This window comes from Rhopalosiphum maidis, chromosome 4 (genome assembly GCF_003676215.2).
Source record: "Rhopalosiphum maidis isolate BTI-1 chromosome 4, ASM367621v3, whole genome shotgun sequence".
Classification (NCBI taxonomy): domain Eukaryota; kingdom Metazoa; phylum Arthropoda; class Insecta; order Hemiptera; family Aphididae; genus Rhopalosiphum; species Rhopalosiphum maidis.
The window spans coordinates 35,782,200-35,805,988 of NC_040880.1; the positions used below are offsets into that span (position 1 = coordinate 35,782,200).

At 27.7% G+C, this 23,789-nt stretch overlaps 1 protein-coding gene across 5 annotated transcripts; it reads right to left on the minus strand.

The window, feature by feature from the left end:
• Positions 1-1,826: 1,826 nt before the first annotated feature.
• LOC113561110 (neurogenic differentiation factor 1-like) lies at positions 1,827-23,789 on the minus strand. 5 transcript variants are annotated; one of them, XM_026967337.1, is made up of 5 exons: positions 23,716-23,789; positions 5,849-6,033; positions 4,839-5,083; positions 2,696-2,832; positions 1,827-2,067 (listed from the first exon to the last, which is right to left on the minus strand). In XM_026967337.1, the coding sequence occupies exons 2-5, from the start codon at positions 6,018-6,020 to the stop codon at positions 1,947-1,949; spliced, it is 675 nt and encodes a 224-aa protein (XP_026823138.1). In that variant the 5' UTR covers positions 6,021-6,033; positions 23,716-23,789; the 3' UTR covers positions 1,827-1,946. The 5 variants fall into 5 exon arrangements, with proteins under 5 accessions (XP_026823138.1, XP_026823135.1, XP_026823134.1 ...); XM_026967334.1 differs by lacking the exon at positions 23,716-23,789 and adding an exon at positions 16,566-16,706; XM_026967333.1 differs by lacking the exon at positions 23,716-23,789 and adding an exon at positions 14,727-15,149.

Sequence of the window (23,789 nt, forward strand, 5' to 3'; positions counted from 1 at the left end):
CATTGACATGGTTATGTGCCTATTCGTGTTGTGAGGGGATGAGTTGAATCCCCGACGATTATGTTCCCAAGGTTAACCGTTGGCAGTTAGTTATAATAGTGTTTTAAAAACAATCGTATGATTATAATACAAAATCGCTTCTATAATTAAGTTTTTTTTTTTTTTTTGGAACTTCCTAGTCGATTCGATCGCTGACGATGATGGATAACTGATAGGCGGTATAGCATTACGTAACAAGTAGTGTAAAATGTGTTCTTAAACACGTTTAGGAATATTATAAAGGAAATAGATATTAATTTAAATGGTTCGGCATATAGTACATAGCACAAGTTCGTTGTTACGGCAGTGATTCTCTGTCAGGGTGCCATCATGTTATATGGAATTAAAGACATAACTATGCAAATTGTCATGAGATTTTGAAACAAAAAAATAATACCCTTTAATGTCTTATAATTATATTCGATATATTGGGCGTTGAATAGGTACTAATAAAGATCATTTCAGAGAAAAAATATTTTTACATTTATTTAATGCGTATATAGGTATGAATAATATATAATAAAAACAATAATATACGTATGCACTATATTTAAATTTTCCGACGATAGGTTAGAGCTGTAGATTCTGAGTATTATTATCACGGTTTTCAAAACCTCGTTATACTTTTATGGACAAATTACCTTTAAAGATCTATAGGGTACTATCAAAATTTCAAACCAAAATTAAGTTCAACAATTTCAAAATATTTCCCCCAAACCATTATAGGTATACTCATAATATTATTCAAAGTAATATAAAATAAAAAGTGACAAATGAAGCTAAACAGTCTTAGAAACGCTTTCGTGAAGTATTCAAGTCTCCAAAATTACCATAACCCAATAATAAATGTTCTTTACATCCAATGTATACCTTAAAACCCCCGCGGTTTCGTGATTTATTAAGCAACTAATAAAATATATTTATTACACAAAAAGTGCATAAAAAACAGTAAATAAAGATTATAATAAAATAAGCCTAGCTAGTGCCGTTAATGAGTAGCTACTTATTCAAGTTACTAATGCATACAATCACATAATATCATCACATAATATTATATACACTGTGTAAATTGTGTTTTAAAAAAAAAAACATAATATTTTGAGCAGAACGATTGTGTATATTGGTTATGTGTTAAAACTACAATAGGTATTATTTTTTTTTTTTTGCTTTTTAAGTAATTTTCATGTTGTAAGTCTACATTTTGGATATTGTGTTCTAATTTTTTTAACAGATAATTATAGGTTATCGATTTTTTAGTACTAGAAAACAGAAAAAATAAATAGACGACAGTGTAATGGTAGATATTTTAAAATCATGTCTAATCAAGTACCCAAGTCTAAATTGTCAAAAATATTTAGCTAAACTAACTTCAGATCAGATTTGTTTTTCAAATATTGTGATTTTGTTTATTTTTTTAGGAATTTTTTGGCACCACATTTAAAACAAGAATGGAATATTCAAAAAGTACGTCTAGTCCTAACGTTTTTATGATATCGATTGGATTATACGTAACTTGATACGTGCACATTACACATTTGAACATAATATATAAAATTTAAATATAAAATAATATGTTTATTAAAATTAATATTTATTCAACAAAATATGTGTGTGTGTAACGTGCTTAAATAATTATTCACATGTAAGATTTATTAGGATTGGTAAAAGTATTTATACTTTTTTATAAGTATTAAAAATAATATTAATAATAATAATAATAATATAGTACTTAAATAGAAATACAAATAATAATCATAATGATTAAAATAACAATAACTACTGGTAAATATCAAGACAAAAATAAATCTTATCATAAAAATACCTATCAGGTAAAAAAAAAGTTTCATTTATAAACTAACGAACAGATTTGGTTTATGTATAATATAGGAAATGGAATTTTCTTTTTATTAGTCCGATGATAGTAACTCTTGTTCCACGTTCGAGGGAGTTTTTGTACTATTACCCGATTCAAATCCACCATCGTTACTTGATGCATAGTCATTTTCGGCTTGATCGGGATCGTCAAAACTGAAACATATACCACAATAAAATCAAATATCGTATGCTATTTTCATCCAAATGAGTATAATACATAATACTAAGTACAAAAAGTAATTCCCTGCTAAATGCTAATGCATTATACAATAATATTTATTATCAACTATCAGATACTATAAAATGTATTTTTAATTATTTATTTTTATTTTTTATATTGTTTAAAATATATTATATATTATATTCGAAGCCTTTTCTAAAAATTAAAATATATAAGCACAGCAATGATTTTGTAAGAATCAGATTTAAACAAAAAAAAAAAATGTTACAACCGTGTATATACATAATAATAAGAATAATAGGACAAATAACAAATTATGAAGAGGGCTGCTTTTTTATAAATCGTTTATAATATAAAATCATATTTTATTTGAACATTCAATTTTGAATCAAAATTATTATTAGCTAATAAAGTGATAAATTATAAATTATATATCTTAATAATCTGTATACCATTTTACTCATGTTACCTTATTATTTATTGAACTTTGAATTATTTAAAATAATTCAAAACTATTCAAATTTAATTGAATATGTTAAGAACTAAAAATTATTACAATTGTTATTTACAAGACATAATAAAAATATACAATTTTCTTACGTAAATGGTTTTTGCTCGCCTCTCATTTCACATATGACGTTAGTCAATGCCATTATGTAGTTTTTCGCCAATGTCAATGTTTCCAACTTTGATAGTTTACGTCCCATTTTTACATGAGGCACAACTTCACGCAGTTTCTATAAAACAAATGTACAATTCAAGTATTAATGTATAAGCACTATGTCGATCGCATATCACTGAACACAATTTACAATATAATTATGATGACCATAATCATATATATTTTCGTATTAACCCCTATAGTTACATATTAATTAAACCTAATAGACGAAAACCTGTTTTAATTGTCCATAGAACTAAATCGTTTATTACCCATCCATATTTTTAATTATTTATTAAGTCACGACGTAATATTTTTATATTTGCTTGTTTACCTAACTCCTTCAAACTATTGCATAGGCAAAAAAATAGCATATATTCACTTTAAGTAGTCAAAATACAATTTCATACATTGTAATCGCGGTATGTCTGATAACTGATATTTTATAAAATGTGTATCATATTAACTACCCAGCATATAATCACCTAATTTATTTAGACCTATTAAACGATACTTAATGGATTTTATATCATCCAAATCCATTACATAGTTTGTATAATTTAAATACGATTGTAAAAAACTTCGAATAGCGCACAGCGCTGCCATAGTTACATAAATCGTCAACCGATGTAAAATATAACTGTTGATACGATGAAGTAATTTAACAGTGTCGTCCTTAGATATATTTGGGTATCTAGTCAAAATGTCCGCAGCCATTATGATTTGAAAATCGTTACATGGTCTTGTATTTAAATATTATCGTAGTCCCTGAAATTATTGGAAATTGTTTGAAATTGGAGGCAATGACCCAGTTTGCTCTATATAATTCAACACCGCGAGTAATTAATTATACGTTTAACGCACACTTTTTAAGGACATATAAAGTATGAGTTACAGACATGTGGTTTGAACTAAATATCTTCAAAATTGTTCCAAAGAAATCATTTATAGAATGATAAATGAATGAAAATTATATAGAATTTATAAAATATAATATAATGTGTAATAACAATCTTAAAAATTGTGTTACGACTAATTAAGTTCCGTTATAATGTAAATAGTTATACTTAAGGTTAAATTAAACAATAGTTTATAATAATGAATTTTAATCAGCTAATTAAAAATTATAGTAATCCAGAATTAGCAAACAATTACATCATTATTATTACCCTATTTTTTTTTATTATTATTAATTTACGACGGTGGAATTAAATATTTTTATCATAAATTCTATTTATATATTTATACATGTATCATAACTTAATTTAAAAATATTAAACTATCATTATTATTTTAATTACTCTTAAATTTAAAAAAAAAATGACACGTGCTGAATTGTTTGATATCCAACTAAATTGTATGTGCACGAAAGTTCGTTCTCAATCGAATTAGGTCTTTGGGTAAAGTGATCAGTTATTTGTACATTTTAAGTATTCTCAATCATTAGGTCAGAAAAACATGACACGTTATCAATTGATCGATTGTCGACATTTCTATACACAACAAACTCCAAATATCATTCTTCGGTACTTTCAGTTTCGAGTCATGGTAGTGCTACTCGTATTAAACTGTGTCATTACGATTACAGTATTATAATGTTCGTTATTATAGCGTTGTGTGACGTGTACCTTTATACATCTGTAACAGCTATAAAAGTAAAGCTACACGTTTTCAAATATTTGGTTAACGGTAGACAACATAAATGGGTCACGCTGTCAGATGGTGAAAAATAATATAAACACTTAAATATAGGTATAGGTACCCGTATGAAAAAAAAAACCGAAGATAACCATATAATATTATTCGATTTGCCATCACTGCAGTTCGGTTTAATATTTTTTGAAACTTGGATACGGAATCGTGGTTACGCACATCGCCGTGGTCTGCGAAAATGATTTTACAAACAATATTATACGCGGTATTTTTGTTAGTGTGAATATAATATATAGTAAGTACAGTGTTTTATTTTTCTACCAAGTTTCATACTATTATGTAGGTAATCGATTTCACGGCGTACGTGTATTATAATATTAAAAAAATTTACGCGGGTCGGCATAGTCATAACCCGTGGTGTGCTTATACCTCGAAAGCATCGTTTAATGAGTGCATGCGTAATCGTTCCCGCTCGTTGCTCTCCAGCCTTCGCATGTTCCTGTCTTTGGCCGACAACACCTCCACCGATTGCCTTTGCCGGATGCTCCTGCGACATTTTCTCGTTTTTGGTACAATCGGTTCGTCGCCGTCGTCTTCGTCTATACTCGTCCGTCGTTTTCGCTTGCCCGCCGCCACAGACCTTCGCGATTTCTCGTCAGAACTCTCCGAATCGCCTATAAAAAACATACGTCCATAAGTGTTTATAATTTATTGTACCTAAATTACTTGAGTTATTATTTAATTTAATGTATATATTTATAATAATATTACATATACCCACACAAAGAATATTATTAACTAAAACGATAGTACTTATTTATAAACAATTACTTAAGTTTTACGTGCTCTCTTGGGTTTTAAGTAAATGCGGCATGACATTTAAAATATAAAATACAAGAATTTCAAGTTAAAACTCAAGTTAAATCAACTTATTAAATTTTCATCATTAAATCAATATACTATCAATATTCAATATACATAATATATTATCTACACGTGCATTTATAAATGAGCAAAACACACCAAGTCAATACTCATAGAAGTGTCTACCGTGCACTTTTAAAAACTTAAATATTTTAATTAATAATAGTTCTACCAGATACATTATTCATTCTACAGCCATTACTATAGTAAATTGAAATTATTTTTGATGAATCAAGAAGTAAAATATTGAAGAAGATTTCTGGAATGAAAATATTAAGACTTTATAGACTAACTTATTGTGTGTTTAATTTAAAAATGTGTAACTATGTCACTTTTAAAATAATACATCTACTTTCCAAAGGTTATAGGACATTTTATCAACTCATATTAGAAATTTAATAATTTAACCCATATTAGATCCGATTATTCATATTAATAATAATATCTGAAAATAAATGTAATTTTAATAGATAATAAAGTATCAATCTACTGTTAACTAGTTAAAATTGACACACTTTTAACATTTTCGTCATCGTCTTCGGATGCATTATTGTTGTCTGGGTGATAAAACGAACCATCTTCTGTGCTGGGTGATCTAGAGTGGTCAGTTGAAACTTCGAAAGATCGTCCACGAAGTTGAAGTCCGTCTAACATATCTTCTTCTGATTGAAGATCACTACCCAGCATAGAAATTAAATATCTGAAACATGATTAATTCAACAGAAATTAGAGTAGATACATTCAGCTTTAAGTTGAAAGTTTAAAAACAACTAAATTAATTAATGTGGTAAATTTTAAATTTCTCTTAATGTCTTATCTTTAATAAGTTATGTATTAAACATATTAATATGCTTAAAATAATAAAATGTGTAGATACCTTTATGCTATTTGTGTAAATTTAATTATTTAATGAAGATTTATTATTATTTAAATTACGTTATGTAATTGTAAATTGTTGATGTATATTATAGCTTTGATTTAAAATATTCAGTTATTTAGATTTATCTTTCATACAAACTACTATAGTTATATTTATTATGCATGTACATACTGAATGTAAATACCATTGACCGCTAGTTTAAAAAATGTTTACTTAGACTTGAAATTATAAATGTAAAATAATATTTTACTTATTACTTATTACACACATTTAAAATTTAAATGTAGATATTTACCAAATTCAATATGTATTTTTCTAAAAATCTGCATTTTATATTTAACACAGTATAATATTGTTATATTTTTATAACTGGTAGGTAATACCATAATATATGTTAAGGCGATCATAATTTATATATTGAACTTGGAAATAATATATTTAGGCATACATGTATTTGGATCTAATTGTTGTAGGTATTTATTAATCATAGGTAAATTATTCAAACCATTGAAGAAGGTAAACTAATATTAATTTTTCAATATAAATAATACATACATAATACTACTTAAAACATACAACCGTTCTAAAATGTTTACTTTAATTGGAAGTTATTAATTTCCTATTTAATAATGAGTTATCAATAATATATATATTATATAATATACATTGTAAATTCTAGATTTTGTCATGAATTTGTTTGTAAAAAGACTTAAAACCTCCATTTAAATTTAAAATATTAATGTATTATATACTTTGATGATTCCCAATTTTTTTACTCTATTACCATCCTTTTAATTTAAACAACTCTTTTTTTTAAATCTATATAATATTATACTGAAGTACTGAACAAAGAGTTAGTAAACAGAAAAAAAATGTAATAGTCACTTAATGCTTATATTATAATAAATGCATATAATATTTATAATAACTATCATATTCCATATTTATTTATTAGATTTTAATTTGTAATTACGAAATATTAATAATCATAATAAAATATATGAGTCAGATATTATGTCGTTATCAATTTATTATTATTTAAAAATTGATTATATACAATAGTTATACGATACAATGATTAATATTTGAATTAAAAAAATAAAATCTTTGATTCTTTGAAATATTTACGTTTTTTTTCTCTAATGCATCTCAATGACATTTACGAAAAAAGTTAATCCGAATTATGATCGATTAATATTTACTGCTTTATCGTAGTATTATCTATATATTCTTACAGATCTGGCGTATATCGGATTATACTACGTAGTAACCTGGGTGAAAAATGTCACGCATTTTGATAAGCATCGATAATGTAATCAAATATTGTAATGTAACTTAAATTTCATCAATAAACGGAGGTTTACTAAAAAGTATAAAAATTATATTATAAATGACTACAAATAATAATAATATCTGAATAGGATTATATTCGTTTGGCGAAGTTCCAAATTACATTCATAATACTTTCAAGGTTATGTGCATTTCTTTCAGAGTTAGTAATTACATTTTTTTTTTATTGAATCTTAATAATAGTAATTATATAAATAAAATAACACAGGCAAAACATTTAGTTTTAAGTATACTATTTTGCCTGTTTAATTACATGATGATAAATTTTAATTAAAGCACTCGCGCTATGTTTTTAGCATTAAAACCTAAATCAAAATATCGTAAAACTATACAGCTATTTATATAATTATTTAAGAAGTCCTTAAAATATATAATTTACTGATTTGAATGAAACTAATTTTAGGTCACTGTCCTATAGCTGTAGGTATTATAAATTAAACTTTTACAGATATAATTCATTCATTTATTTAATTGTTTTATGCATAATTATTACTAATTATTATTATTTTATTTAAAGGTTTGTTGGCTAGTTCTATGAAATAACTACATAGATAAATCAAACATTTAAATTAGCTGATAATTTGTAATGTTTTTGATTTGTAAATGGTATGTATTATTTTGTTATCGGCGTTTATATAATATTAATATCTATCAATCTCAAAATTAAAAACAAAAGGTATCAAAAAAAGAAAAGCATAATATTTTAAATGTTACTTTGGTCTATTCACTATTGTGGTGAAAATAATTTATGACAGAGTATATTACACATGTCTTATCAACGACTCGGAGACAATTAAAAACAAATTTAAACAACAACTGTCCGTTTCGAATTTTCACGTCTTATAACATTCAATTTATAAATTATTTAGTATACTATATAATATAAATTACAGACAAAATATTTTATCTAAAAATAAAACACAGATTGAAAGATAATTTACAGAGATTTTAACTAAAATAAAATAAAATAGAAGCCTACTAAAAATGAAATGTATGTGTCATTATATAAGTAACGATTATTATAATATTTGTATATGAAGTTTTTTTTTGAAAAGTGTTGAACATTTTTTTTTTTTTGAGAAAACAAAGTATTTATTTGTACACAGAATTATACTATATGTAAATAATACCGTATCTAAGATAATTTTTTTCTTTTAATATCTTATTTGGTCATTAAAAACTTATTTTACTAAAAGTGATACCAAATGTCTAAATATTTTGCGATACACACGAAATGTAAACGAAAAATATATTTATTAGTATTCAAAATACGTATATTATTGTTTAAATACTATAGTAAATATGATAGGACATGCTGTGTATAAATGAAAACAGTAGATTGATTTTGATACAATATTATCACATTATTTGGACACGGATAGTTTATCAATTAACAAACAACATTTTGATAGTGACACAAGTTTATCAGTGTACAATGTTAATACAAGTCAAAATTAAAAACACATCGTATTTATACTACGTTTATATATTCAACCTAAGATAGTCGTTACAGATAAGTGTTGAGTTTTAGAGAATCAGACTGTTTTATGCAAATATATTTTATTCATACAAAACTTGTATTTCATGTATTCCCATGTACTTACTATGATAATATTATGTACTGCGATTAGTAGTACTATATTATGAACAATCGAGTTTAATGATCGCAAGTACATAATTTATAAAGAAAAAATATATGCACTTGTCTTATTAGTTTGTGCAAAGCGACATTGGTTAAAAAGTGTCGATGGTCTAATTGAACTATTATAATGTACATGCTACGTTATAGTAACAGTTTGCAATAAAATGTGTGAGACGTGAAAGAGATTGAAAAATAAAAAAATACCTATTGCGGAAATGATTTTTTTTTGCGATAGAACGTTTGATTTTTACGGTTTAGAAACGGTCGGGAAATGATTCGACCGATTTTGAACGCTTTCCCTTTAGAACCCATTCGAAGACGTCGAATCGACTAACCTAAAATCAAAGAACGACAGAAAATTGAGTTTTTTTCTGTATAAACTAATGTTCACGTGTCGCTGAACACGTTTCTCAACGACTGAACTTATAACATAATATTGCTTAACTGCAATAAATAGTAATGACTAATGAAGAAAAAAACAGCAACGCACATTTCGATAAAATAAATTGAAATTTTTAATTTTCGTGAATTCATTTAAAAAATATCGTATTATATACTTTCTAAATTATAATTAATTATATTATTGATTATATTATATTAAATAAATGTGTATTGATAAGAGTAAAATAATAATAATAATAAAGTGTAAGAATATATTTATCAATATTAGATTAAATCACCGTTCATATTGTTTTGCTTTATACATCAGAAGTTAGAAAAATATACACTATAAATACGTTGATATAATTTTTAATGTCATTATTTTTTTAACATTCAAATAACTATAGACATTTTATATTTAACTTTTAATTTATATGATACATTTAAAAAGGAAATACATAATTTAATTATAAAAAAAAAGCAATCTATTATTATTATTTATTTTTCAACCTTATTCTATTAGTAACATTTAGGTACATAATATGTTAGAATATGTATAACTATAATATAAGCCAAGGGGGTTAATCGTTTAAGAAAATTGCAAAAACAATAGGAGTATTAAGTACTGACTAGATACTTACTAGAATATAAGACAGAAATTTTTACCATCCAAAAAGGTTCTCACTGAAAAGCCATCATTTTACACCAATACATTCCTCGATTATATTAAAATTAAAAAAAAAATATATATATATATATACTTATTATATTTAATTTTAAAATCCGAACAATCTGATATATTTTAAATCGTTTATACACTATTTATATAAACATACGAGGGCATGACATAAACGTTATAAAATATTGTTATTTCGATCACGAATGAAGTTTGTAGGCAAGTATAATAGAAGCATAATACACAATACATTATTATTTAAAGATAAAATAATAAGTACGCATTGTATGTAAATACAAATTTATCGCTGAATGTATAAGTCTAAATTTTGATAGCTGTAATAGTTCGGCAGACATGTTGTGGATAAAATAAAAAACAGGTCAATGAAGTATGAGCTTACTTAGAATTAAAATATTTAAAAATTATAATGAATAACCACAGAACAAATTATATTTCGTTATATTAGTTTAACCTAATATAGATGACATAGATATTCGTGTACACTTGATTGAACTAAGTATAAAAGTATTATAAATTATTATTATTATGAGTATTATAGTAATACTAATAATAATAATAATAATTTTTCAATAATAAAATACACAATATAAAATAAATAAACATTAGTCGCAAGCTCATCCAATAAGCATATATGCTTGAATACAGACGAGCTGATGACCTAAGTTCATAGTATGAAGTTATAATTACTTAACTATAAAAAAATATTTTAACATACATCAGTATTTATTATTATAAAAAAATAATAACAAATTAAATACAGAAGAAAATATTATTAAAACATTTTGTATAGTTAATGAAATTATCAAAATGAGCTTAATTAATAGGTAGTATTTATGTAATAAAAAAAATACTTCTAATTATTGAACTTGAAGTTCTAAAATTAGTATGGTGATTTAATAAGATTATTTACAATATAATGTATGTTTAAATTTTAGTCTATAACCTCAACAATTCCAAATTAAAGAGGGAAATATACGTATAATAATTAATAATTTACTATTTATGCGTGTTATATTAATGACAATTGTACATAATTTTTTCCGTTAGTATTTTATAATAATAATAGCATATTTAGACACATTTATAATTTATATTCAATACGATGAATTTTTAATTTTCTTATTATTGATCAATATTAGATAAAAAGCACAGTAATTATATAATAGTATATTTTAATTTATGTGAGTTTGTGTTCTGTGGAAACCAATCAAATTGTATTGCATAATATATAAAAATGTGTATTATTTAAATATTAATTTGTCATTTAAATACCTACATAGAGCTGTGTGTAAAGTGTAAACCACATGTTATGTTAATATCATACTCGACACATAATACTAACAGGTACCGTTGTTCTAATACATCCTTTAAGGCCATATACGACCTTGCTTGAATAAAACAAAAAATAATAACCTATAAACATAATATTTACTAAATTGTTCATATGTTTATTAACATCAATTACATTATTCCATATTATGATTTGTGGAAGGTTGCAATATAGCGAAAGATTATCAACTGTATTCTTCAAGTTCAAAACAAAATTACATTTCACTCATGTGATTAAACATTAAACAATATATTATTAAGTATAGACCGTATATAGTATACTTTACACGTAAGTAAACAATACGGTAAACAAAATATTATAATGAATGCCCACTTTTTCGTGTCCGTCAAAAGATAATAAAAATATATGGCATGGTAAAAATATAAACATTAACATTTCTATTTGAAAAACTACTCATACTCCCTGTAGACGACATGTTTAAGTCCCATAATAATAACGTTTTAACCTGTAATTATTTCAATTTATGTTTAAGGTACACATTTTTACCAAGATCTTGTTTACTTGTTTAAATTATATTATACGATTCATGTGACCACGTGCCACGTGGTCTAATTAATCTACACATTCATCGACACGTGGGATTTAAACAAGATATTATACACAGATAATTTATAGGAACAACACGATCCCGTTCGGTTTAAAATACCTATGACCTTAATCGTTCTGTTTCTACAGTCCCTATCGGATCATTTGGATCCAATGACCACGACACAGATACTTAAAAAATATACGACTTACCGTATCTTAGTATAATATGTGTACGCTGGCTATTGAGTTTATACGGAATATTACAATAATATATAAACAAAATAATTTACCAAAAAGCTCTCTCTAATAATTATTTCATTTATTTAATACCATTTTTTGAATTTGTTAGGCACTTACGTCATTTATAGAGTGTCAACAGTGTTTGGTAAAACTTCTATTTTAAAACAAGATTTACTTTTTTTTCATTATTATTTATCGCAAGCAGATAATTCTATAGATTTAAATTTGAAATGTCAGCGAGTAGTAGTAGTGACATTGTATACTAATGAGATAAGAAGATATATAATGGCTATCGCGATTTAAAAATTATAATAGTTCATACAATTTTATAAAAAAATTGTAAACAATTTCTGAATACCTATAATAAATATTAGATTCAATATTACATAATATAATATTTTTCTAAAACCGTTTTTAAAGATTATTATTCTATAAATGTTAACATTTTAATATCTCAGAAACTAGTAACTACTGATTCAAATTTCAATCAAAATCATAAATGTATCAGTTTTCAAAAAATATAATTGAGTAACAATTAACTATGTCAATGAATAAGTGCGATTCTCATTTGAAATAAAAAGTTTGTGTCACCACGGGATACTCTTCAAATTGTATAAACAATTTAAGTATTTTAAAATATAGGCTTTAAGTGTAATTTCAAATTTAAATATTTAAATAAAATCATTATTAAAGGATAAATAGGGGTGATTTCTGAGCATGTTTGGTGTTCATATAATCATTAATCACTATTATGATACAATTATCATAACTAAATAATATATTTTACAATATAACAGCGACAAATCATGAATTTGTGCAACAATTTATATATATGGTCCCTACTGGTCACTACATATAAAACTATACGATAAATAATAATTATAAAAATTAATCAAAAATGGTTAGAGAATCATGATACTACGTTATTTCGAGTGACTATTGTGTATTCCATTATTATCATAACAATTTATATTATTATTGGTATATAGACTCAAGGTTAGGATATAAACGTAGTGTATAATTTTTTAAGTTGTATATAACAACAAACTCAACGAGTCATTTATTACTGCAGTGGTGCAATGTAATATTGAATAAATAATATGTACTCGAAAAGGATAGTTTCAAAAACAAAAAGTTATTTGTAAAACTAAAAATTTGTTGAAATATAAGTATAGGTATATTTTCTTTAAATGTTCCAATCACGATTATCTAAACAAAAGTATATAACCGTGGTTTCGATATAATACAAATTACATTGTTTTATAATAAGTGCCTGTGATATTAGCTCGGAGAGTTTTCTCGGCGTGGATATAGTGTTTTTTTAAGATAGAAGACGTTCGAGTGAAAATAAAAACGAAAACTCTTAACCGATATAACCATAACTATACCTAACTTTTATAATCTGTTATATTCAAAAACGTTCTATCACACTGCCACTATTATAATATGATATATTACGTATATCTGATGCAATAATATACATTAGGTATGTATATAAGTACTGTACTATTTTTATGTATACCTATATAATAATATGGACAATCGTAATATGGCGAGCTATGACGTTTCCAGGAAATGTCGGACATTGGTAATATATATTATTTATATTGCTGCTGCTGCTGCGGTGGCGGTTCGAGCACCCCTTCTTCACTGGTCACTATAACTCTTGTCACCCGTGTCGTATAAATCCTTTCGGTCTCCAAGAGAAACATGCAAATCCACGACCGGACCGGACGGTCGCGAAGTGTGGGTGGGAGGACGAAACAGGTCGGCGGGTTTTGCCACTGGGCATATTCATTGGAATACGTCATTATTAAGAGCTGCCCACGCGTTATTACAATAACTCTCAAGTAGCTGACAGTGCATATTATTATTATTACAGCGTTATTACCTACGTAATGGTTCGAGCTTTTCTCTCGCTACCTGCTATTTATATACGTACGACCCGCGGCCGAACCACCGCAACGCCGCGTTGTTATAATAAAAAATAGTACCTATACCTATATATTTATACGCATGTCGCGAAAACTTACCCCGGACGATCGTCGTAGAATGTCGTGTGTATATAATACAACGTAAATCATAATAATTTAACCGGTTTTTTATTTTATTTTATATAACTCGGCCGAGTATTGTCTGCGTCGCTAATCGACCGCCGGCAATCTCGCGGATCATAAGCTCGCGATCCGATCGACAGAAATGCCGCGTCGAAAATAATGTACATATAATATTATATCGAATCGATATAAATCATCTAAACATAATATTATACGACAAAATGGCTTATATTATAATAATATAGTAATATACAATAGGTTTTATACCTCGTGATCGTCGATGTACTGCCTCAGTCGGTCTTCCGGTTCGGGTCACTGTGTGATATTTTTATGTATTGCTATTATCGTTAATCGGAGGTATTTCAAACGATCGCGATTTATCGAAAGCGGACTCCTGTGCGACTTTCGTGTCCATGTGTGTGATCAACAACAATAATGTGATATTATTATAACATTCGTTCTCTGAGCGCGACCACACGTATATTGGTGTATAACATGCGCGTCCGTATATAGTATTATATGTATAGCGCACCGTCGTTATATTGTTATACCAACACGCGACATACGATTTTCCGAATACACATAAAAATGTAAAAAATTAACAACAATAATATTATATTATTATACAGATAAACGAAACTGAACGGATGTAGCGACAAAACCGCACTCGCGCGCACTGTTTAAACGCGCTCGCAAATGGCTATGGGCAGACTTTTTAGTTTTCGGCATAATATTATTATTATTATCATCACCGTCGCCGTCGTTGTCGTCGGTGGTGGAGGTGGAGGAGGAGGAATTAAATAAACTGCAGGCGTCTATAATATACGCTACCGTGTGCCGATGGCTGTGCTCGCGGTGGAATAATGTGCGAGACCGCTCGCGTTTAACACTTTCTTCAGACACGGCGTTTTCCCATTGTTATTATTGTTACTATTACTATATTTTTATCATTATATTTTATGTATTACATTGTGTTATTTAGTGGGAGCCTCTGTGGCAGTGGTACGAAACGGATACGCCGAAATAAACAGCCACCGTTTTAGAACGCGTAACGCTATTCAACAGCGCACTTATAATAATAATATATATATATATATATATATATATATATATATGTGTGTGTATGTATATAAATTATCGCTATAAGAGATTTAGTCGAAATTTAAAGGAGCTTACGTTTAAATAATCAAATAAATTGACATAATCACCCTCATACACCTATGACCTATCAATGTTTTAAATAGTTGTTTTCCCCAATTCATGAAATATATTACCTATCTATAAATCGGCTATATTGTCCAATTAACAATAAATAATATAATAGAACAGTTAATAATAAAATAATAAACACAATACAATGGCAAAAAATGTGATAAGCTTTTCTACTTGTATTGAATACTTTTAATAAATTATACTATAATGGTGGTTGTGCTGTGACCTACTAACATAAAACAAAGTAAGACATAAGCCGTATTCCATCTAACAGCATGATGATTCTTTAACCCGACCGTCCGCAATAACATTATATAACTAACACTAAATTGTCCAAATCTATTTACTTATGAAAAATAGAATGTGGAAAAAATGTAAAGTTAAAAAACTTTTTATTAGATAGAACGTTTTTATTTCCGGTGTGAAACGGGTCGAACCAGATAAAAACTATTAACCACAAAAATGTACTAAAATAGGTTTACATCAAAAAAATATATTAAAATCTTGAAGAGTTGTTCCGGTATTATTTACTCTTATCTTTTGCTTTATCATTTATCAATATTTGTCAAATGTCAATTACGTCAAATGTTTTAGGAGGCTTAAGAATTATTTCAGTACAAGAAATTGTTTTTTCTTAAAAGAATATTATTCACTATTTATTACGATTAAATAAATAAATGTTTATATTTGTCTTTGACAGTTTTGCTAGTTACTACATTCATTCGTTATTAATCATAGTAAAATGTATCATAGCGATATTATATTTTTACGAAATAATAATAATATCACTTTCAGTACTGGCCTCGCGTGTAAGGATTTGGCGGACGAACACATTTAAATAAAGGTTAATATAATATATTACTATTATTATCATTGTATATTGTGTGATGGTACCTGCAAAGAAGAGACTGTCGACTATAGCAGGTACAGGTAGCCGGTACATAATGAAAGTAAAAGTCTTTCACTAAATTCGAAACCAAATATAATGCGATCACGGCCCCTTCTTCTCATTCAAACTAAAAAATGTACTATATATAATATATATAATGATAAGTGACATCAATGTTCAGGAGCCACGATTTTTATTGTACAAATCGTATCCGTGTCAATAGAATTATGGCCTGGAAAAAAAGCGTGCACAGTGATCAGATCACAACTTAACGTTTAAACTCGCATGCCTATTAATATGTTTAATGAGTCTATTTTATACGTACCTTCATATTCGTGTATGTATTATTTCCAAACAAAATGTACCTATTTCAAACGAGATGTGTACACGGTACGGTATAAAATATATTATAAAAATATATGTGCTACCTTTAATTCATTACAAGCGTACGAGCAAATATGACTGGTGTGAATTTTGTTCACTACAAACTGTAAAGTCGACGTTTTTCGTTTATTTATTGTTTTTTTTTTAAACGCAGATACATTCAGATATCTACGTCAAATATGATATAGTAGATTTAATATTTACCTTCTTAGTTTGATCTAATCGTGGTAAATAAAAGTTTTATGGAAATTTTTCTCTCGAAGTATAAAGCAGGCAGATGGCAGTGATTTTACTTCTGAAATTGCACTGATATTTTCCGACACCGGCTTGCATCATTTCTTGGACAAAAGCATAACTGAAAGCTTGAAATAAAAAATCCCTCTGTAACCCTTTACTCCAGTTACTAGGTAGTAATTTAATCAACCACAAAATATTCATAAATATTAGAGACATATACGTCATTTTTTATCATTATTTGTTTTCATCACTATTCGTGTGGTCGATTTTTTTAAATTAACTTCTTTCATTTTGATTAAATCAATAAAATGTAAAATTGGTAAACAAAAATCAAATAACTATGAATTTTATGGAACAAAAATCTTAGCGATCACGCGAATTTTCGGGAGTGCCAACCCTATTATTTACCCATGGCTTGTGTATTTTATCATTAACTATTGGTTATCTCGTATTTTATAATTGTTATTGTAATTAGGTACACGCCTAGATAGTATGATCTTATTGGTAGTTCGTATTGTTTTTTTTTTTTTTTTTGCTTTACAGTAATCATCAATTAGGCACATTGACTATGTATAGGTACTATTATGTATAATATTATAGGTATTATTATTCGTCGCCAACAGCCATGTTTTACTTAGACACAGAAAGTAAACCACAAATAAACATACAGAACTTGGCTATTAAATATGCGTGGGTATATTATACACCTATACAGCTGTGTTTAATAGGCATGATCAATTAGTATGTGTAACATGGTCACGTACTGTGAAGAGTCTACCAGGTGTACCTGTTAAGTATAATGTGACGTAAAATTTGTTTAAATAGATAATAGGTTAAAATATCACTATATATTATATCTACAACAAGACCGTATATACTTATATATAACGATTGCTTAATATATCATAATGTGTATACATTTGTTTGTCTCGTCGATTTCGCTAAAAATAAAAGCCGGCTAGACATTACAATTTGTTTGACCTAATAATAAGTATATACGTACACGATTAAATCGCGTGTATCGTATATATTATAATAGTATGTACGAATTTCTGATAAACAGGTTAGTACATGATGATAAATTGATAAAAAAAAAAAAAAATGACATTTTAACATTTATTTCTCGTTGACGGATAGTTAACCTAAAATGTATTATTTACGCTGACATAGAGTATTAAATAAATATACGAAAAATATCGTTAAAAAAAATGTTCGCAAATGTGATCCGAGGACATTAATTTAACATAAAGGTGTCTGCCGAACGCGCTGAACAGGGCGCACAGTTTTTAAATCCACGATCCCCGCTACAAAATAAAAAAAAACTACGTTTTTACGTAACAGCCACGCGTAAAATGTTATACACTCTGCTATTCCAACACATTGAACGTAATAAGGTCGCATACGCAAACGTTTCCACGGAATAATTATGTGCCTATATTATACCTTATATCGACTGTCTTTATTAAAGGCCTTGAGCTATGGCACGACCGCGCGACACGTTCGTTTACGCGTGCGATATCACGGTATATATAAATAGTAGTAGGTAGGTACGTCTTATATACCGTCGAACGAGTGAAAATATAACGCGTGTACTGTGTACATACAACATCATGTATGTAATCGGACTTTGGAGGGGGGGGCATTTCAGCATTTGTGTGCGGATAAACCACGCGAACTTCTATATAAATCTTTCCGCACATGGCGGACACCGTGCACGATGACCTAAACGTATGGCAATATATGTACAATAATATATTATCATATATTTTATATTATTATTGAGTATACGCAGCGATCTCGCGGATATCGCAGCTATCGTCGCTACACTGCAGTCGCCGTGGTTAGGTTAGGTCTTCGCGAGAATTCGAAATCGTTTGTTCGTCCGATGGCGGGCGACAGAGCTATTTATATTATATTATAATATTTATAATAATAATCGTTTCCCTTACGCGCCGCGATCCGTTCACGTCGGACTTTTTGCATTGGATACGAAATACATACATATATTAATGTGTAGGTACTTATTGACGTACTTACCATTTACCTGCAATACGGTGTTGTTATTGTCGTAGTCTCAAACATCACCTATACATAATATTATACATTAAGTCGTACCGCGTGTACACGAGTCGCTTGTCACGTAGGTACCTCCTACCCATACGCGTGTTATACACTGCAAGCACGTCCGGTGTGAGTGCGCGACGTGCTACGTTCGCGTTCTTCGACCAAAAGTCATTAAACATCGGGTATATACCCGTAATATATATGTATAATAGGTATTATAATTTATAATGATACAGCATCCTTTCTCTCGTGTCTACAAAATCTAACACAGAAAATCTGGTTTCCTTCTCCGAACTATACACGAACAGATAATATTAAGTAAAAATATAATATAATACATTATTATAATATTATTTTATAATAATATGTATTTTAACATTAAAATATAAAAAAAACACCGTCACTATTATGGTATCTGTTAGGTATCGGCTATATATCAGTAATAACTAGGTAACAATAAGTATCTATCATCTGCAAAGGATTTTATATAAACTACAGTTATTATACTTATATTTTATCCTTCTCACAATCATCATTTTTGGTACGTCGCTTCGCAAATGCACATATATTTATATAATTATATTAGTATAAAAATATCGTGTGTAAATTATTTAACTTATTAATACTCATCTATCGATTATTTTTATATCGGAAAAAACTATAAATAGTAAGTACTTTTCTCCAAACAAATAATAACTACAATTTAAAATGTAATAATCATTTTATGAAATATTTTCGATACGGCATACCTACCTATTAAAATTAAATTAGTTTTTGAAATGATAAATGTGTTTACCTGTATAATAAGAATGGGACATACGCCGTGTAACGGAATATCCTCGAATGCGTAATGGGTGGTATCACTTAAAAGTTTTTATTATTTTATAATATTATAACATCAATACATGATAATCTAAAATAAGTAGTAACCTTGACCTTAAAACATGTTTCCCTCTAATTGCCGTGTATTATAAGGAATTAAAATCAATCTGTCGAGTCGCGTCATGATGTACACAGGTAGGTAATTTGTATAATGTAAGCAGTAGTGTGGAAAAAAAAATATTAATTCCATATACGATGACGAAACATGTCATTATTAATGTGTACGTGCATTTCGACTAGTATACGGTGAAAAGTCCTTATGGAAACTTTAACGAACTGCAGTTGACCTTACCTAACCTTGGACGGCTTATGACCGCCGTTATAAAACTATATAATAATAATAATAATATATATTATTGAATATCGATTCCACACGCGCCTCGCAGACTTCGTTCTCTCGAAAGTTTTTTTTTCATTATTTAAACCATACCAGCGCACATATCCCACACAACTATACCATACACGATAAACGCACGCAAACGTTTCGTTCCAGTGTCCAAACCGTTTGTTTTATAATAGGTACACCCGACCATATTAATATGTAATGTAGCTACACGCATTGCGATCGATTTTTTTTTCTATTAAATATTTATACTCCTTCTGTTCCCGGACACGCGGTAAAAACCAGGGTTACTGGTCACGATCCTGTATGCGCGTCGACCGCGTTCAATCGCCATATATTATCATCACACGCGGATATATATATTATGATAATCGCATAATATGGTGGCCACTGGCCGCGCGCGCTCGTATATATGATGTTCGTGACGGATATATTATACGCCCTCGGGTCGCGCAGATGCGTAGTGGATTACGGTGTCTGTCTTGTCCCGAGTTAATTGGCCGGTTACACCTGTGAACGACTTCATTACACCTGCAGTATACCCAAGTACATCCAGACACACGAAGCCTTGGTCAGTTTTTTTTTCGCGGGGCGTACAGAATGCTTTTTATAGGGATTACTGATACTCACCTCTCTAATCCTTTTGTTTTTGATTTAAAATGTATACAAAAAAAAAAAGAATAATATACATAATATTGTGTTTAATATTTTAGATTTTGAGCTTTTGAGCGGAACGATTGATATTGTTTTGATTTTAAATAAGATATGTGTATTTTAAACACTTTTTCTAGTGTACAGAGAAAACGTTCTAATTTAAACTATTTTGAATGAGGTTTCTGATAACGAGTTGAATCTAATTTAAAAAAATATACATATATCTATATTTATTATAATAACAATTGTTTGGTAGCCGTATTTACCTAAAATTTAGACTTTCGCCGATTATCCTTTTATTTTATAGTCGTTTTTCATTGTATACAATATGTTTAATATTATTGACTATCGAGTTTATAGCCACATTCATTACTCAATAATCAGGTACACTAACTATTGACGATAACTAACTACTGTACTGCAGAGTGGTTATTCATTTTGTAATAAATTTTACCAGTAATTAAAAAATTATAATAATAGTTTTAAGTAAATCAAAATTGTAAGTGTGTAAAATTTTTTGCGTATCTAGTGTGAACGTTTAACACACGCACACACTAACTATACGATATATTGGTGTACAGCACGTACCTGCTATTATCATTGATTATAAATACTATGGTATTTATAATCAATGCTATTACTATACTATAGTGATATATATAAACAGTGCACAGACATGCAAAAATTATACAAACACGCGGAAAGATCGGTAACAATAGAAATCGGTGGATGATGATATTAATAAATATTATTATATAGTGACGGGATCACGTGCATTAAATAAGTATAACATTAATATATTATATATTTCCAACTACAGTACGCCGAGACAACCGTCACGGAAACTATGCGTCGTGACTCGTTGCGTGGCCACTGGCCGATATAGGTATGTAACTATGTCGTATGAATAAACCGAACTATTTTTAAAACCGTTTTAAGCGAAAAATCATTCTTTCGTATTGATTTGAAAATCACACATTTCATCGACTTTAGTAGGTAGGCATTTTTATGGATAAGAAATCGTATTCAAATTAAGTAGATAGTTTAAAAAATATTGAATGAAATTCTCCAGTTGCAACAAATGGGTAGGTAGTAGGTACAGTGATTTTAATTAAATATTTAAATTTTTCGAGTGTAATGATTTTTCATTACTAATAAAATACGTATTGAACACCCAAACCGAAATATACCACAACCTGTTAATATTATAAACTATAAAACATATGTATAGATAGTAAATATACCTATAGATTATTTCATAATTTCGATACAGGTACGAGTAGGTTGGTAAATGTAAGATTCGTTATTTATAATTATATTTATACTTAAAATAAAACCAATTATATATTTATAATTAATAAATAATATATTTACATAATGAAAATAGAAATTACTAACATTATTATTGACCTAATAAACCAGTGACTTACGCCGGACTAGGAATTTATATCCTCTCCCCACCTTGATTAATTTTTTTTATTCTATAAAATAAATTGTAAATTACATTAAAATAGAGAATTTTTGTTTTTTGGCTAATGAAAAAGAACATTGTTAATTTACATCACGAATATTTTGATCACTGTAAACGCTTTTAGTTTTTACTATAAAACTAATTTATTCTAAAATATTAAATCATTATTCTGTGTAAAGGTGGTTGAAGTGTGAAACTATATCAAACTAACAAGACACTGAGCTCTCAATGTCTATATTTATCGTTTCGAGTTAGTTTCGTTTAAAAAAAATTAACGTGTTACGGCGTAACGTATAGGCAATATAGGTACATTATTATACTTCAAAGAATATAATATAAATATATATATACATATATATGTTTTTATATTCAATTATTATAGTTTTTGATACCATAAAACAATTTAAGCATGCTAATTCCTGCTGAACTCGGCAGTCCTATCACTAAGTTTTTAACGCTCAGTTTCACTAGATTATATTGATAATAATTCATTATATTTGACTCGACGAAAGAAATTATTTGATATCGTGCAGTATTACGATTTTGTCTGAATATATATTGTTTCTACACTACATCTTAGGTTAGGTAAACATTTCTTGTTTTCGATGGATTTTTAATGGTTTAAACTAATGACGGGTTTAAAACTCAATAAAAGAGTTAAAATAAAATGAAAAGTAATTCCATAAATACAATTGGGTGAACTTCAAAGAATATCAATACCTACTATTGTATAAATTACCAAACATCGCCCACATTTCATGCTATATGAATATAAAGACAGTACCTAGTTGTTCAAAATAAAAATGAACACTGTCAGAAGTTTTATAATTATTTCCGAGTATGTAAATATGAAATTATTAGAACATTAAATATTTAGGTAAATTTTTTTAATACAATTCTTAACACAAAAATTATACAACTATTTTATTCATATCTGAATAAAATTAATAATTGGCAAACATTTCATGTCTTAATATTTTTTTTTAAAGCAAAATAATAGATTGTACAAACTGGTACGATCTTGAATTATAAAACTTTTTAATTACGTTTTAAGAAACTAATATGAATAAACAAATCCGATGACATTTCTGATAAGTAGGTATAACATGTTTTTACTTACAAGGAACTTTTTGAAGACTTGTTCTTTTTACATTATAATACTTGAGTTCGCATTCTTTATAAAAATTAAAAATA